General features: G+C 56.0%; 1 protein-coding gene across 22 annotated transcripts; it reads right to left on the bottom strand.

Annotated features, from left to right (window-relative positions):
* Nucleotides 1-1015: 1015 nt before the first annotated feature.
* ZNF707 (zinc finger protein 707) lies at nt 1016-14824 on the bottom strand. Of its 22 annotated transcripts, none has more exons than XR_010159719.1 (9): nt 14649-14754; nt 14124-14435; nt 9880-10519; nt 9055-9121; nt 7979-8105; nt 7465-7578; nt 4125-5826; nt 3729-3909; nt 1016-2931 (listed from the first exon to the last, which is right to left on the bottom strand). XR_010159719.1 is itself a non-coding variant. In XM_054657579.2 (7 exons), exons 4-7 carry the CDS (start codon nt 9067-9069, stop codon nt 4967-4969), a joined length of 1290 nt encoding a protein of 429 aa, XP_054513554.2. In that variant the 5' UTR covers nt 9070-9121; nt 9880-10519; nt 14124-14435; nt 14649-14754; the 3' UTR covers nt 3011-4966. The 22 variants fall into 22 exon arrangements, 14 of the variants coding, with proteins under 14 accessions (XP_054513554.2, XP_016815531.1, XP_063673543.1 ...); XR_001720496.4 differs by having other exon boundaries at nt 7979-8279; nt 9880-9977; XR_010159718.1 differs by having other exon boundaries at nt 1016-3909; nt 7979-8279.
* Between the last annotated feature and the right edge of the window lie 1306 nt (nt 14825-16130).

The following is a 16130-nucleotide window of genomic DNA, read 5'->3' as shown; positions in this document are numbered from 1 at the left end:
TTTGCATGGTGGTTTTGTCATCTCCCACATCCGGAGTTGCAAAAAGGCCCTGAGGCGGCTGGGCACAGTGGCTCATCCCTGTAATTCCAGCACTTTGCGAGGCCGAGACGGGTGGATCACGAGGTCAGGAGTTCAAGACCAGCCTGGCCGAGATGGTGAAACCCCGTCTCTACTAAAAACACAAAAATTAGCTGGGCGTGGTGGCGGGTGCCTGTAATCCCAGCTACTTGGGAGGCTGAGGCAGAGAACTGCTTGAACATGGACATGGTGGTCGTGGTCCCCGGTGGAGACACTGCAGCTGGAGGTGGGGTGAGTGGACTGAGCACCTTTGAAGTAGTGTGATCAGAAGACGAGGCTGGCCGACCCCTCTGTGGAAAGGACACAGCCCTCCAGCTGTGGCAATGGGTGTGCAGGCCACAGGCTCACCTGTCCTAAGGCGGGGCTGCTCTGCCTTTGTTTGGATTGTGTGTGGTATCATGGTTCTCCTGCAGTCAGGCTGCCACACTTCCTAAGTGTGCACGTGTGGGGAGGGGAGGAGTGGGGAGTGTGAGTGATTCTGGGTGCTCAGGTGCATGACAGCTGGTCTCCCCTCATGGAGTTACCACTGTAACCGGACTCCAGGCTTCCACCATCGGCCCTCGAATTTTACATAGGATGGTTGGCCCCGGGAAAAGGAGCCTCTGAAGTTTTAAAATCCAATATGGCTCCAACATTAAGCTCACACTGGGGACCAGCTCAAAACCCACCCATTTCACATTCCCCAAAACGTTTCGTTTGGTGGGCCTGTGATTTAGCTCCCAAGAGGTCACAGATACAAACACAACGAAGCGAGCTATTAGGGCTGGACATGCACTCAGTGACGCAGCTGTCCCTCCACCCTGGCCCGGGTCAGGTTCTGCCAACTCCACACGCACACTCTTCGTTTGAAGGGTCCCGATGGGTTTGAGGACCTGTAAGACTGGTACGCACGGCGGACCCCATGAACACCCAGAACAACAGTGAGTAGAGTTTATGATACGTTGTAACTAGAATGACCCCAAATATCTTTATTTACTTGGCATTGTACTTCCCAAAGAATATTGCAGCCACTGGGCCTCCCTTCAGAGTGCAGAGAGGCAGCTCCAGGAGCTGAGCCTGCTGGGATGCAGCTCCTCCTCCTAGCACCATGGACTCTTTCATCTTCAGTCAAGGCTGCCAGTGGCTACCACGTGGCCCTCCCATTCCTGGAGCTGCACCTGCCACCTGCTCTCTCGATGGACTTTTTTTTTTTGAGATGGAGTCTCACTCTGTCGCCCAGGCTGCAGTGCAGTGGCACGATCTTGGCTCACTGCAACCTCCGCCTCCCAGGTTCAAGCAATTCTCCTGCCTTAGACTCCTGAGAAGCTGGGATTACAGGCGGCCGCTACCATGCCCTGCTAATCTTGGTGGACTTTACACTGGACACATGTGTGCTGAGCGCTAACACAAAGGCCAGGCAAGTGTCCCCTGGAGACAAAGGGGTGGAAGGCTAGGTCACAGGCATGGCTGTCAACAGACCCTGCTGTGCACCCATTCTGGCCGCAAAGTAGCTTCATGCATTCTCTGCCCAAGATAAATGCAGAGAAAACTCGGCTCTACAGGCTCACGGGGAGTGACGGCTGCTGGCCCCAGGAAGGAAGGTGCTCCTTACGGGACACCTGCTGTGAGCCCCTCCTGTCACCCCACCCCCGCCTGGGTGGTGAGGAGGCCAACAGGGCAAGATGCAGAGCCTCCCGGCCCCTCACACCCCCACGGGCTCCTCACCACCATTCTCTCCCCAGGCCTTTTCTGTGGACCTGACCTTCTTCAGCGACCCAGGAGGCAGGAAGGGAAGCCTGAGTGTTAGAAGGAAAGACAGCTAAGAGCAGCAGCCTGACTGCAGCTGAGCATGGCCGTGCTCCTCCCTGGGGAAATGCCAAGGGAGGGACCCCCTGCTCTACCCGGAGCCCTGGAGCCCTGCTAAGCAGGGTGGAAAGCCTGCAGCCCGGGGGCACCGCGACTGTGGCCCAACCATCCAGTGTGTGGGCCCTGGATGATGAGGCCACCAAGAGCAAGGCAGCCCGCTTGGACAACTGACCATCATCTGACGAGGCAGTGCATCACCCACGTCTCTGCTGTTCACATTTAATCCCGCACAAGAGCGTCACAAAGTGACAGCATCGTGAGGGACTAACGACCAGACACAGGTGACCCTGGATGCGGCCAGTGGCTTCCTGCAGGGCGCTCAAAACCCAAGTCCTTATGATCCGCCACATCTACTGCCGAGACACCAGCTGCTCCGTCCCCACCTGCGCTCAAGCACCTGAAGGCCCTTCCAACGGCACCCACTGGGCAGGGGACAAACCAGACACGAAACACACAGGCGCTTTTACCAGCCTGGACTCTGTAAGAGAAAGGCACCCCCATATCCCCCTGGGGAGATTTCCACTTATCCTGCAGGGCCCTCACTGCCTCACCGGGCTCTGCCGGGGCCTGCCCCGCAGGGGGAAGTGCTTTTCCTACACAGGGTCTGTGGGCCAGGACAGACCCAGAGGAGCTTCTGCTACGGGCTGAATGGTCACTCTGAAATTCCCATGTGGAAGCCCTAGGCCCGACGTGATGGCATGAGGAGGTCTGTGGGAGGTGATTTGGCTTCGATGGGGTGACAGGGGTCATGGGATCCGGGCCCTCACAAGGAAAAGGTGACACCAAAGCCCCTCCTGACATGAGGATGCCTCTGAACCAGGAGGCGCTCGCCGGAAACGGACCCTGTTGGCACCTCTACCTCGGACTTCCAGCCTGCAGAGCTGGAGAGAATAAACCTGTGTTGTCTGTGGGGCTGCCTGTGGTGTCCTGGTAAGGCAGCCCTGTGACTCCATGACCGACAGCTGCTCTCTACAATCTTCCGTGAGCACGAAGAAACTCATACTCATGCTGCAAATAAAAGATTTGGGGAACTTTCTAGCACACCAACCTCCCGGCTTCAACAGCTGTCAACATTCAGCCAATACTGTCGTGTCTTTCTCCTCTTTATTAGAATTGTAAAGTACATCCCAGGCGCCACGTCATTTCCCCACAAAGACGTCCAAATGCATCTGAGTGAGGATTCCTCCGTAACCCTCTGTCACCATCACCGCTAGCAGCCAATTCCTCACCCCCACCCGACTCACGGCCACCCACCCGACTCACGGCCACCCACACGACTCAGTCCATCCACCCAACTCACAGCCCGCCCACCCGACTCACGGCCCACCCACGCAACTCACGGCCCACCCACCCGACTCACGGCCCACCCTCGCAACTCACGGCCCACCCACCCGACTCACGGCACACCCTCGCAACTCACGGCCCACCCACCCGACTCACGGCCCACCCACCCGACTCACGGCCACCCACACGACTCAGTCCATCCACCCAACTCATGGCCCACCCACCCGACTCAGTCCATCCACCCGACTCACGGCCCACCCACCCGACTCAGTCCATCCACCTGACTCACGGCCCACCCACCCGACTCACGGCCCACCCACGCAACTCACGGCCCACCCACCCGACTCACGGCCACCCACACGACTCAGTCCATCCACCCGACTCACGGCCCACCCACCCGACTCAGTCCATCCACCCGACTCACGGCCCACCCGACTCACGGCCTACCCACCCGACTCACGGCCCGTGCCCACATTTCCATGATTGTCTCAAAAGTGACTTCGCACTCGGTTTGCTCCTACCAGGGTCACACACAGCCCCCTTGGCCTTTCTGCGTGCCCGTCTTCCCACAGAAAGGTCGCCGTCTGGTGGCATGTCCAGCTGGATCTGGCTCAGGGCTTCCTCTTGGTGTGTTCAACCTTCTCATCCCCCTATTTCTTGTAAACTCGTTTCTGATTCCAACATTACATATGCATCTGTTGGCTGGAATTTTTTTTTTGAGACGGAGTTTCACTCTTACTGCCCAGGCTGGAGTGCAATGGCGCAACCTTGGCTCACCACAACCTCCACCTCCCGGATTCAAACGATTCTCCTGCCTCAGCCTCCCGAGCAGCTGGGATTTCAGGCGTGAGCCACCACGCCTGGCCTGGCTGCAATTCTTAAAGAAAAACAGGCAAAAGCAAAAATAATTGGCTAACCTGAAACACGGCAGTGTCCCGATCCATTCCCACGGGGGTCTTCTCTTGGGAACACCACTGGCAGATTTTTATTTCTGGCTGGATAAGCAGACACCTTAAGTTTAAAACAAAGAGGTCATCTCTTCCCCACGAAATGTGCTGTGGTGGATATGGCCACCTCACTGCCCTGAGACCCAACTTGATCTCCCAATTCCAGGTGCATGACCCAGGCTCTGACCAACAGAGCTGGGTGGAGGCCGTTCCTGCAGCATTGGGGGTGGCCCTGACCTAACCACCACTCCTAATCCTTGAATGAGGTTCAGTATTACAAAGGCTCTTGTTTCTACGGCCCAGCGCAGAGGCTGCAGGAGGGTCTTTGCCTCTGTGCAATGCTCACAGCTGCCTCGCCCAAGACAGAGACAAGAAGGGAAGCCAGACCGGGCAGCCAGCATGGGGTGCAGAGCCAGGAAGGAAAGGCCCAGCAGACGGCGACTCGGGGCCAGGGTGGAGTCCCTGAGCCAGACGGCTGTGGGCACCGGGCAGGCCTCTCCGCCTCTGAGCCCGGCCTGGCATGTGGCTCCGGGGTCGCGCACACTCTCAGCACATCCCCAGGGTGCCTGGCGCCGGGGCGCAGCCCCCGCCATCTCCAGAGCCCCCGCCATCTCCGGCGTACCCATGGATCTGCTTCTCCCACCTAGCAGTTTTCCCAGTAAACTTCTCAGGGGACTGGGGAGCTCTGAGGACTAAGAAGGCTTCTCTGAATTCAGGTTGATTTTCCAGGCTGAAGAGCAACTTCTCACTGCAGCTCTCCCTCAGGGCCCAGTACTCCCGCAGAGGCGCAGCACCCCACGCTTCGGGCGCCCCTACACCTCCCCGTGCCTGTGAGTCCTCTGATGCCGCGTGAAGAACCCCAGGTGACGGAAGCCTTTCCCACAGTGGCCGCACTGGTAGAATCTCTTCGTCAGGTGCAGCCTCCGGTGGATGCTGAAGCCCTTGGGCCAGCGGAAGGACTTGCCGCACTCGGCACAGGTGTAGGGCTTCTCCCCGCTGTGGACCCTCTGGTGGTGGCTGAGGTTCTCCTTGGTCCGGAAGGCTTTGCCGCAGTCCGCGCAGTAGAACGGCCGCTCCCCGGTGTGCACCAGCTGGTGTCTGAGAAGGTTGGACTTCTGCTTGAAGGCTTTCCCACAGTCGCCACACGAGTAGGGCCTGTGCTCGGTGTGGACCTTGCGGTGCTGAGCCAGGCGGTCCTTCAGGCTGAACGCCTGCCCGCAGGCCTCGCAGCAGAAGGGCTTCTCGCGCGTGTGGTTCTTCTGGTGGCGCTGCAGGTTTGAAGCCCACCGGAAGGTCTGGCCGCACTCGGGGCACTCGAAGGCCTTGGTTCCCGTGTGCACCGTCTGGTGAGCGAGCAGCCGGCTGTGGCAGCTGAGCGCCTTCCCGCACGTGCCGCAGATGAACGACAGCTCTACTGCGCGCTGCTTCCGGCGCTCTCTGCGGCCCGGCCGCCGCCCACAACACCGCGTGAGCACCTGACACGGGAAAGCCGTGGGCTTGGCGTCTGTCCTTTCTGGAGCAGCTCTGGGAAGCTGCCCGTCATCCGTGTCCAGCCTGAAGCCCTTCCTAAAGCTGCTTCCTTCCCTGGCTCTTTCTCGCCGCACGTGGGTTTTCTTGTGAGCCCAAGCTGGATGATCACAGTGTCTCTTGGGGTCTGCAGACTTCCTTGCCCCTGTGGAAGGAACAGACACCCTTACACAGAGCCAGTGGCCCACAGCCAGGCAGTGCCTCCAGCAAAGCCCAGAGGACCCTCCTGCTGTGTGCGTGGACTGGCTTCCATCGACTCAGCTCATTCCACATGGCGACGAGTAATCAGGAAAACTCGTTCAAAGAAACACAGATGAGCCACAGGTATCAACAGCGGAAGCCAAGATGAGCTCAGATGCTTCCCCAGCCCTGGTGGTACGCAGGCCACCTGGCACTGCTGACGTGAGGGAGAGCCGACACATGCCTGCCAACCAACAGAAGCAACTGGGCCAAGAGAATGTGCTTTCACCCTGTCCGCGCCAGCAGGCCCCACTCATGCGGGTGGAGGTGGTGCCAGGATGTCGTCTAGAAGACGGGTAGCTCCACCTGATTCTCAGCCACTCAGCCTCAGAGCCATGGCTCCCTCCAGCCGGGGGCTCCACACACCCGGGGAGCCGACACCTCCCCAGCCGGGGGCTCCACACACCCGGGGATCCGACACCTCCCCAGCCGGGGGCTCCACACACCCGGGGAGCCGACACCTCCCCAGCCGGGGGCTCCACACACCCGGGGATCCGACACCTCCCCAGCCGGGGGCTCCACACACCCGGGGAGCCGACACCTCCCCAGCCGGGGGCTCCACACACCCGGGGATCCGACACCTCCCCAGCCGGGGGCTACACACACCCGGGGAGCCGACACCTCCCCAGCCGGGGGCTCCACACACCCGGGGATCCGACACCTCCCCAGCCGGGGGCTCCACACACCCGGGGAGCCGACACCTCCCCAGCCGGGGGCTCCACACACCCGGGGATCCGACACCTCCCCAGCCGGGGGCTACACACACCCGGGGAGCCGACACCTCCCCAGCCGGGGGCTCCACACACCCGGGGATCCGACACCTCCCCAGCCGGGGGCTCCACACACCCGGGGATCCGATACCTCCCCAGCCGGGGGCTCCACACACCCAGGGACCTGACACTCCACAGTCAGGGGCTCCACACACCTAGGGACCTGACACTCCACAGTCGGGGACTCCACATACCCGGGGACCTCCCAGGGCTCGTGTTCACATAGCTGCTCCATCCCACTCTGAAAATGTAAGTAAAAAGCAAAACCCCTCTGACCACTGCCCCAAGAGCACCCCTCACCTAATGGAGGGAAGCACGGCCACTGTCCCAGTTTTGCAAACAAGGACGTGGAGCAAACTCCTACCCAGAGCCATATACCTGGAGACCCTCACGTGCAGTCAGTACCAGGCCTGGGACCCCACGTGGCCATCACAGGGAGGTCAGACACCCACACCAATGGCCTCCGCCGGACAGCACCTGGGTGGCTAGGTGCAGGCTTCAAGTGTCACTCCAGCCTCAGGCCCCTCCCGAGCTGCAGCTGTATGTCATCCTGCACCACCATGCCTTGCGAGCCCCGCCCCCGGCCAGTGTCCATCAGGGCAGGAGCGTGGCTGCCCCTACGTCTCTAATGCCTGTCTAATTTAGAGAGCAGCTGTGTGTCCGCTCTCCCGTGGGAAGGACACTCCCTTGGTCACTGCAGCGTGCTGAGCACTACCCAGGAGCTGTGGGCCACAGGGACGGGGCCAGCTGAGCCCAGACAGCCCAGCACTCACCTGGCCGGGGTCCCCTCCGCACTGCCTGGAGCTCAGGTCTCTCCCGGTCTTCAACCCACGGCTCCTCCCACTGTTCCAGGCGAGAGACGAGGTCCGGTCTGGGGCTGCAAAATCCTTCTCAAAGGAGAGAAAAGGTTCCGTTTTACTTGTACTGAGGACAAAGTGAGGCTCGAGGCTCAGAGCAGTTGTGCATCAGCCTAAGACGCCAGGCCAGCCCTCGGGAGGCCCTGGAGAAGCCACCCCGAAGCAGAGATGACAGGAAGGGAGGCGCCTGGACACCAAGGCCCACGGAAGGCCCTGGCAAGGTCAGAGGAAGGAAGATGAGGCTGCCTCCAGGGAGCCCGAGAGAAACGCTGAGTGGGCCCCTCTGTCTACATAAGCCAATAACTTCTAGCTCCTGAGCCCCCTCGGCTGGGAGGCCCCACTACTGTCCTGGACGAGCCGGGCCCAGAGGCAGCGGCAGAGCTCTCCCAGCACTCACCCTGTGCTCACGCAGCACTCAGCCCGTGCTCACCCAGAGCAGCCACACTGCTGAAGTTGTCCAGCATCACGTCCCGGTAGAGGGTCCTCTGGCTGGGTTCCAGACACGCCCACTCCTCCCTTGAGAAGTAGATGGCCACGTCCCTGAAGGTCACTGGCTCCTGCAACACACACAGCTCCCGAAGAGGCCATTCCCAAGAAAAAGAAGGCTCAGCCCACAGGTCTGGGCGGGAAGGGGGAATGAGAGTGGCCCTGCGGTGGACTGATTGTTTGTGTCCCCTAAATCCATTCACTGAAGCCCAGAGCCCCGAGTGGCTGTGTCTGGAGATGGGCCTCTGTGGAAGAGATTAAGGTTAAGTGAGGTCAGAAGGGAGGGGCCCTGACCCATGGGCCTGGTCCTCACAGGAGACTCCAGAGAGCCCCCCGGCTCCCTCCCCGCACACGCGTGAACACAGCACAATAGTGGCCCCCACCAGAAACCAGATCTGCAGCATCTGATCTTGGACGTCAGCCTTCGGAACAGAGGAAGTGCATGTGTGTAAACCGCCCCCTGTGTCATATTTGGTTACGGTAGCTCTAGTGAACTAAGAGAATCTAGTCTACTTTCCTACAACAGCCGCTACTCTCCTAGTGTCAATGAATCCAATTTTTTCTTTCTTTTTTTTTTCTTTTTTGAGACGGAGTCTTGCTCTGTCACCAGGCTGGAGTGGTGGCACGATCTTGGCTCACTGCAACCTCTGCCTCCCAGGTTCAAGCAATTCTCCTGCCTCAGCCTCCCGAGTAGCTGGGCCTACAGGTGCATGCCCAGCTAATTTTTTGTATTTTTAGTAGAGATGGGGTTTCACCGTGTTAGCCAGGATGGTCTTGATCTCCTGACCTCGAGATCCACCTGCCTCAGCCTCCCAAAGTGCTAGGATTACAGGCGTGAGGCATTGCGCCTGGCCCCAATTTTCTTTTTCTTTCCCCGCCCCTTAAGAGAGAAGGCAGAAAGGCAGACACGGGCACAGTGCCTGGGAAGCCACTGCCACAGACCCTCCCCGCGTGTGTGCTGGGGTCTCAGGCAGCCAGCAGGGCAGAAGGGAGGCTGCGCTCGGCAGCAGCAGGGCTCACCTGGGCCATGTCCATGGGAACAGCGAGGCCACCCCTCTGGGGAAGCACAGTGCCAAGGAGGGCAGATCTGGGGAGACAAGAAATGTAAGCGGGTATAGCCGGCCCGGGAATGCCCCCCGCACCTGACCCCAGGAGCCCCCCCACTCAGCAAATCACGGGGAATTCAGGAAAAATGAGTGATGCACACACAGGGTCTGCTCTGTAACTACTGACAGCCACCAGGTGTGGGGAAACTTGGCAGTGGTGAGGGGCCAACATATCTTTAAGGGACAGCTGGGTACAGTGTGCCACCTCCACAAACAAGAACTCTGAAATACCAGACAGCAAGCCAGGCCTGTCACCAGAGGAGGACAGAGGCCAGCCATTGCTGGCTGAAAGCCAACAGCTTAGCTGCAAACACATGACTGGAGAGTCTAACCGCAACTGAGGCAGCGGAGGCTCCTCCTCAGGAGAGAGGCAGGCAGCCCGTTCCCACAGCACTGTGCCAGGAGGATGCTCTCGGGTACGCTACATAGGAGGCCACCTCGCAGCCTTCCCCCAAGTGAAAACCTGGTGCAGCCCCGAGAAACCCCATTAATCTTCACTGAGTCTCCAGATCAAGCCACAAGATCCCCTAAACCTTAGGGCCCCGGCCCGCTGAGATCCAGCTTCTACCCCCAGGTCTGTGGAGAACCACCCTGGCATCCCACTGCCCTCCTGCCACAGTGGGTCCTGCCTCCTTCGTGAGTAAAGCTCAGAGCCCCAAGATGCAGAAGAGGCCAGCCCCACAGGCACCCCTGAGAAGAGACAGAACCAGCTGGAGGAAGATAGCCCATGCCTGGTTACCTCGTCAGGGGAGGGGAGGAGATGTCACTGTAGACCCTACAGACACGGAAGTATCCTAAAGGGCCGTCAGGAGCAACTCAAGCAAACAGGTTCAGCAACTGAGATGAAACAGACAAACTCGATGAAAAACACAGTATCATGAAACTGACAAAAGAAAGGGAAGCCTTCCATCTGATAAGGCAATTGAAAATGTAACTGGAACCCTTCCCACACAGAAAATACCACACCCAGCTGGATTCCCTGGTAAACTCCACCAAAGCCTACGGAAGCACAGTACTGATCTTAGAAGCTATTTAGTGAACAGAGGAAGAGCAGACGCTATCCAGTCTGTCTTAATGAGGCCAGCAAAACCCAAACCGAAAACCTGACAGAGATATTACAAGGGGCCAAGCACAGTGGCTCACGCCTGTAATCCCAACACCCTAGGAGGCTGAGGCAGGAGGACTGTTCGAGCCCAGCAGTTGCCCAACCTGTCTCTATAAACAATACAATAATTAGCGGGGCGTGGCAGTGCACATATACAGTCCCAGCTACTCAGGAGGCTGAGGTGGGGGGACTGCTTGAATACGGGAGGCGGAGGTTGCAGTGAGCTGAGATCATGCCAGTGCACTCCAGCCTGGATGTTAGACTGAGACGCTGTCTGGAAAAAGAAAAAAAAAAAAAAAAAAGATATTACAAAAAAATTACCTACCAAACTCTCATAAACACAAATTCTCAAAAAATATTAGGAAGCCAAATCCAGCAGTTTATAAAAAGAATTCTCTGACATGACCAAGTGACATGGACCCTAAGAGTACACAGCTGGTTTGATCCCCATTAACTGCAGTTGGTGCCCAGGAGGCTCCCTCCACCACCTGTGCTCAACACTCACTGCATGGGGCTGCTCCCTCGGCGTTCACCCCTGACCCCTCGTCCCTCCCACCTCCAGCACAGCAGGTACACAGACATTCCCTTTCTCCTTCTGACACTCACAGGTGGTTACATTAACTGCTACATGTTTTCATGAATATGCTTTTCAACTTGATATTTTTTTTTCACTCTTTCAACAGCATAGCATCAACTTTAATCACAATGTTAATCCCCAACATTTGCTGTCATTTGAAAATGACATAACTCCATCCTGGCTAACACGGTGAAACCCCATCTCTACTAAAAAACAAAAAATTAGCCGGGCGTGGTGGCACGAGCCTGCAGTCCCAGCTACTCGGGAAGTTGAGGCAGGAGAATGGCACGAACCCGGAAGGCAGAGCTTGCAGTGAGCCGAGATCACGCCACTGTACTCCAGCCTGGGCAACAGAGTGAGACTCCGTCTCAAAAAAAAAAAAAAAAAAAGAAAGAAAATGATATAACTAACCAAATTAACAGAATAAAGGAGAAAACCATATAACAGCTATTATCTCAATAGCTGCAGAAAAGGCATTTGTTAAAATTCAACACCTAATCCCAACAAAAACTCTCAGCAAACAAGGAACAGAAGAGAACTTCTTCAACCCGGCAGACCTGCAACCAACATCCTGCTTCATGGGCCACTACAGAGCTCTTTCCCTCTGAGACCAGGAACAAGCAGGGCTGTCTGCCCACTGCTTCTCTCTGTCACCTTATTGGAGGCCTGAGTCAGTGCAAGGAGGTAGAAAAAACACATAAAGCCATAAGATTACAAAGAAAGAAGTAGGTCAGGCGTGGTGGCTCATGCCTAGAATCCCAGCACTTTGGGAGGCTGAGGCGGGTGGATCACCTGAGGTGGGGAGTTTGACACCAGTCTGGCCAATATGGCAAAACCCTGTCTCTACTAAAAATACAAAAATTAGCCAGGCATGGTGGCAGGCACCTGTCATCCCAGCTACTTGGGAAGCTGAGGCAGGAGAATCGCTTGAACCCGGGAGGTGGAAGTTGCGGTGAGCCAAGATCGCACCCCTGCAGTCCGGCCTGGGTGACAAGAGCAAAACTCCGTCTCAAAAACAAAAACAAAAACAAAAACAAACAAACAAAAAACACAAACTGGAGGTAGAGGTTGTAGTGAGCCAAGATTGTGCCACTGCACTCCAGCCTGGGTGACACAGAGAGACCATCTTCACAACATTGGGGTAGACAAACATTTCTTTCATGGATCCCTAAAAGCACTTTTAAAAAATTACAAATTCAGGCCGGATGCAGTGGCTCACGCCTATAATCCCAGCACTTTGGGAGGCCGAGGTGGGCGGATCACCTGAGGTACGGAGTTTGAGACCAGCCTGGCCAACATGGAGAAACCCCATCTCTACTAAAAATACAAAATTAGCCAGGCGTGGTGGCGCTTGCCTGTCATCCCAGCTGCTCAGGAGGCTGGGGCAAGAGATTCACTTGAACCCAGGAGGCAGAAGTTGCGGCGAGCCGATATCGCGCCATTGCACTCCAGCCTGGGCAACAAAAGCAAAGCTCCGTCTCAAAAAAAAAAAAAATCACAAATTGGATTTATCAGAATTAAAAATTTTTGTTTACCAAGGCAGTTAAGAAAAAAAAAAAAAGGAGACGGGGTGCAGTGGCTCACGCCTGTAATCCCAGCACTTTGGGAGGCTAAGGCAGGGGGATTGCTTGAGGCCAGGAGTTTGAGACCAGCCTGGGCAACATAGGGAGACCTCTGTCTCTATTGTTTAAATTTTTTTTTCTAAAAAGAGACACAAAGGTAAGCCACAGACTAAGAGAAAATATTCCCAATACATGTATCTGACAAAGGACTTATATAAAGAATTGTAACTCCTACAAATCAATAAAAAAGAGAAATAAAATTTAAACTGGGCAAAATATTAGACACTTCAACCAAAGTTATACAACGGTCTATAAAAACATGAAAAGGCACACTGAGCACATGGGTCATGGGTGGTGTTTTCCAATCAAAACACCTTGCTGAGTTCCTCTAGCAAGTAGCAATGGCCACAGTGATAAAAATAACAGCTCCCGGCCATTCGCGGTGGTTCACGCCTGTAATCCCAGCACTTTGGGAGGCCGAGGCAGGTGGATCACCTGAGGTCAGGAGTTCGAGACCAGCCTGGCTAACATGGTGAAACCCCATCTCTACTACAAATGCAAAAAATTAGCCAGGCTACTTGGGAGGCTGAAGCAGGAGAACTGCTTGAACCCGGGAGGTGGAGGTTGCAGTGAGCCGAGATTATGCCACTGCACTTCAGCCTGGGAGACAGAGCAAGACGATCTCAAACAAAACAAAAACAAACAAACAAAAAAAAACACCCTCTCCCCTCAGCTCAACAGCTGTGTTTGCACTACAACCTGGGCTGGGCTTCCCAGCCTGGAAAGCAGAGTCAGGGAGAACCGTGAGATAGGCCAGGAAAGGGGCTAAAGCCAGATTCCTCAAGGCCTCCTGAGCCGTGGTTTCATGTGTAATGCAACAAAGTTTAATACAGGAGAACAGAAGGATATTGTCATAGCTACTTTTTTTCCCCTAGGCAAATTAACACAGGATTTTTTTTTCTCTGAGGCAGGTCCTTGCTCTGTCACCCAGGCTGGAGTGCAGTAGTGCAATCACAGCTCACTGCAGCCTCGACCTCCTGGGCTCAAGTGATCCTCCCACCTCAGTCTCCCCAGTAGCTGGGACCAAAAGCGCATGTGCCAACATGCCCTGCAATTGTTTTAAGTTTTTTGCAGAAACGAGGTCTCACTATGTTGCCAAGACTGATCTCAAACTCCTGGCCTCAAGAGATCCTCTGGCCTCAGCCTCCCCAAGTGCTGGGGTTACAGGCGTCAGCCACAGCATCCGGCCTAAGCTACCTTTTTTTTTTTTTTTTTTTTAATAAGATGATGTCTCGCTCTGTCGCCCAGGATGGAGTGCAGTGGCGCGATCTCTGCTCACTGCAACCTCTGCCTCTTGGGTTCAAACGATTCTCTTGCCTCAGCCTCCCCAGAGTAACTGGGATTACAGGCGTGCACCACCACACCCGGCTAATTTTTGTATTTTTTGTAGAGACAAGGTTTCAACATGCTGACCAAGCTGGTCTAGAACTCCTGGACTCAAGTGATCCACCTGCCTCGGCCTCCCAAGAGCTGAGATTACAGGCGGGAGCCACCTTGCCTGGCTAAGCTACATTTTATAAAAGATCCTCTGTGATGAACAAATGAGAAAGCAGCAAAACAGGATGGGGGTGGGGAGAAGACAGGGAGGCGTTCAGGTGAGAGAGGAAGACGGCCAGGATTGGGACTTACAGGGTGGGAATGGCAAGGAGGCAAATGGTTCAGTTATGGAGCTAACGCACCAGTGACTGTGTGGCTGGGCGTGGGCAGGAAAGGAGAAGAAGCGAATCTCGGGTTTCTGCCTCCTCCCCTTCGCGGTGGAATGCCTGGGAGGACCAGAGGGTGGGGTGTGGAGGTTGCAGGAGCTCAGCCTGGGGCCGGGGAGCTTTGGGTGTTATGAATCAAGTCTAAGCGCTCGGGTCTCATCGGAGCGATAGGGCTGGAGACACGGGTGTGGAAAGTGTCTATGAGGGATAACTAAGGTCACGATCGCGGACGGGGTCGGCCAGGAAGAAACCAGCTTCAAGAGGATACGCAACCGGGTCCTGACAAACCTGCAAGTGTAAGGAGCGAGGAGAGAAGAGGAGGCTGAGCCGGAAGAAGCTGAAGAACAGCCCCCGAATAGCCGAGGGCAGCGGCAGCCTCCCCGGTCTGTCCCAGCAGCCGCGACGCTGGGTCTCACAGCCCTGGGGCGGCCGCAGAATTAGAAGGTTTGACAGCCCACGACCCAGGGACGGAGGGGCGGCGGGGGACACAGGCGCACTCACCAGCGGGGCGTCCTCAACTAGGATGCTGCATCCACTACGCCGCGCCGGTAGCCCAGACCTTTACAAACTTCCCGAGCGGAAGTTGTTATCCGAAAGCTTCCGGCCCCTCTAGGAGCCCACGTCTCGGTGGTGCGCGCTGGCCTTCCGGGCCGTCCAGGCCGCCCGCCTCGCCCCGCACCGCTTGTGGTTCCGCCCCAGCCGGCAGGCCCCGCCCCGGTCACAGCCAAGCGCCACGACGCCCGGCTGATTTTTTTGTAATTTTAGTAGAGACGGGGGTTTCACCATGTTGATCAGGCTGGTTTTGAACTCCTGACCTCAGGTGATCCGCCTGACTTGGCCTCCCAAAGTGCTGGGGTTCCAGGCGTGAGCCACCGATCCCGGCCCTCATAACCTAAAGTCGGCCTAAAGGTTTATCCTACAAAGTGAACTGTAACCTAACTGGAGGTGTGAACAGACTGTCACTTGCTCTCGTGCCAGTCACCCAGTTCCAGCCAATCAAGGGTGTAGGGTCCAGCCCTGCGGGGCTAAGCGGGTGTTGTCCCCGTGTGCGGAGATGAGAGATTGTAATAAATAAAGACACAAGACAAAGAGATAAAGAGAAAACAGCTGGGCCCGGGCGACCACTACCATCAAGACGCAGAGACCGGTAGTGGCCCCAAACGGCTGGGCGCGCTGATATTTATTGCATACAGGACAAGGGGGGCAGGATAAGGAGGGTGAATCTTCTAAGTGATTAACAAGGTGAAGCAAGTCACATGATCATAGGACAGGGGGCCCTTCCCTCTTAGGTAGCCGAAGCAGAGAGAGAAGGCAGCATAAGTTAGCATTAATCAAAGACTTTAAGACTTTCACTGTTTCTTCTACCGCTATCTACTACGAACTTCAAAGAGGAACCAGGAGTACAGGAGGAACACGAAAGTGGACAAGGAGCGTGAACATTGAAGCACCACAGGGAGGGGTTTAGCCTCCGGATGACTGCGGCCAGACCTGGGTAATATCCAACCTCCCACAAGAAGCTGGTGGAGCAGAGTGTTCCCTGACTCCTCCAAGGAAAGGAGACTCCCTCTCACGGTCTGCTAAGTAACGGGTGCCTTCCCAGACACTGGCGTTAGGGCTTGACCAAGGAGCCCTCAAGCAGCCCTGATGTGGGAGTGACAGAGGGCTCACCTCTTGCCTTCTAGGTCACTTCTCACCATGTCCCTTCAGCACCCGACCCTATATCCGCCGGTTATTCCTAGGTTATATTAGTAATGCAACAAAAAGTAATAGTAAAAGCTAATGATTAATAATGTTTATAATAATGATTGATAATTGTTCATGATCATCTCTATATCTAATTTGTATTATGACTATTCTTATTCTAACTATTTTCTTTATTATACTGAAACAGTTTGTGCCTTCAGTCTCTTGCCTCGGCACCTATGTAATACTCCACCCACACAAGGGCGGCCAGCTGTTCAAACCTAGACACGCCTTTCTATA

This window comes from Pan troglodytes, chromosome 7, assembly GCF_028858775.2.
Source record: "Pan troglodytes isolate AG18354 chromosome 7, NHGRI_mPanTro3-v2.0_pri, whole genome shotgun sequence".
Classification (NCBI taxonomy): domain Eukaryota; kingdom Metazoa; phylum Chordata; class Mammalia; order Primates; family Hominidae; genus Pan; species Pan troglodytes.
This window is presented reverse-complemented; position numbering and strand designations above follow the sequence as displayed.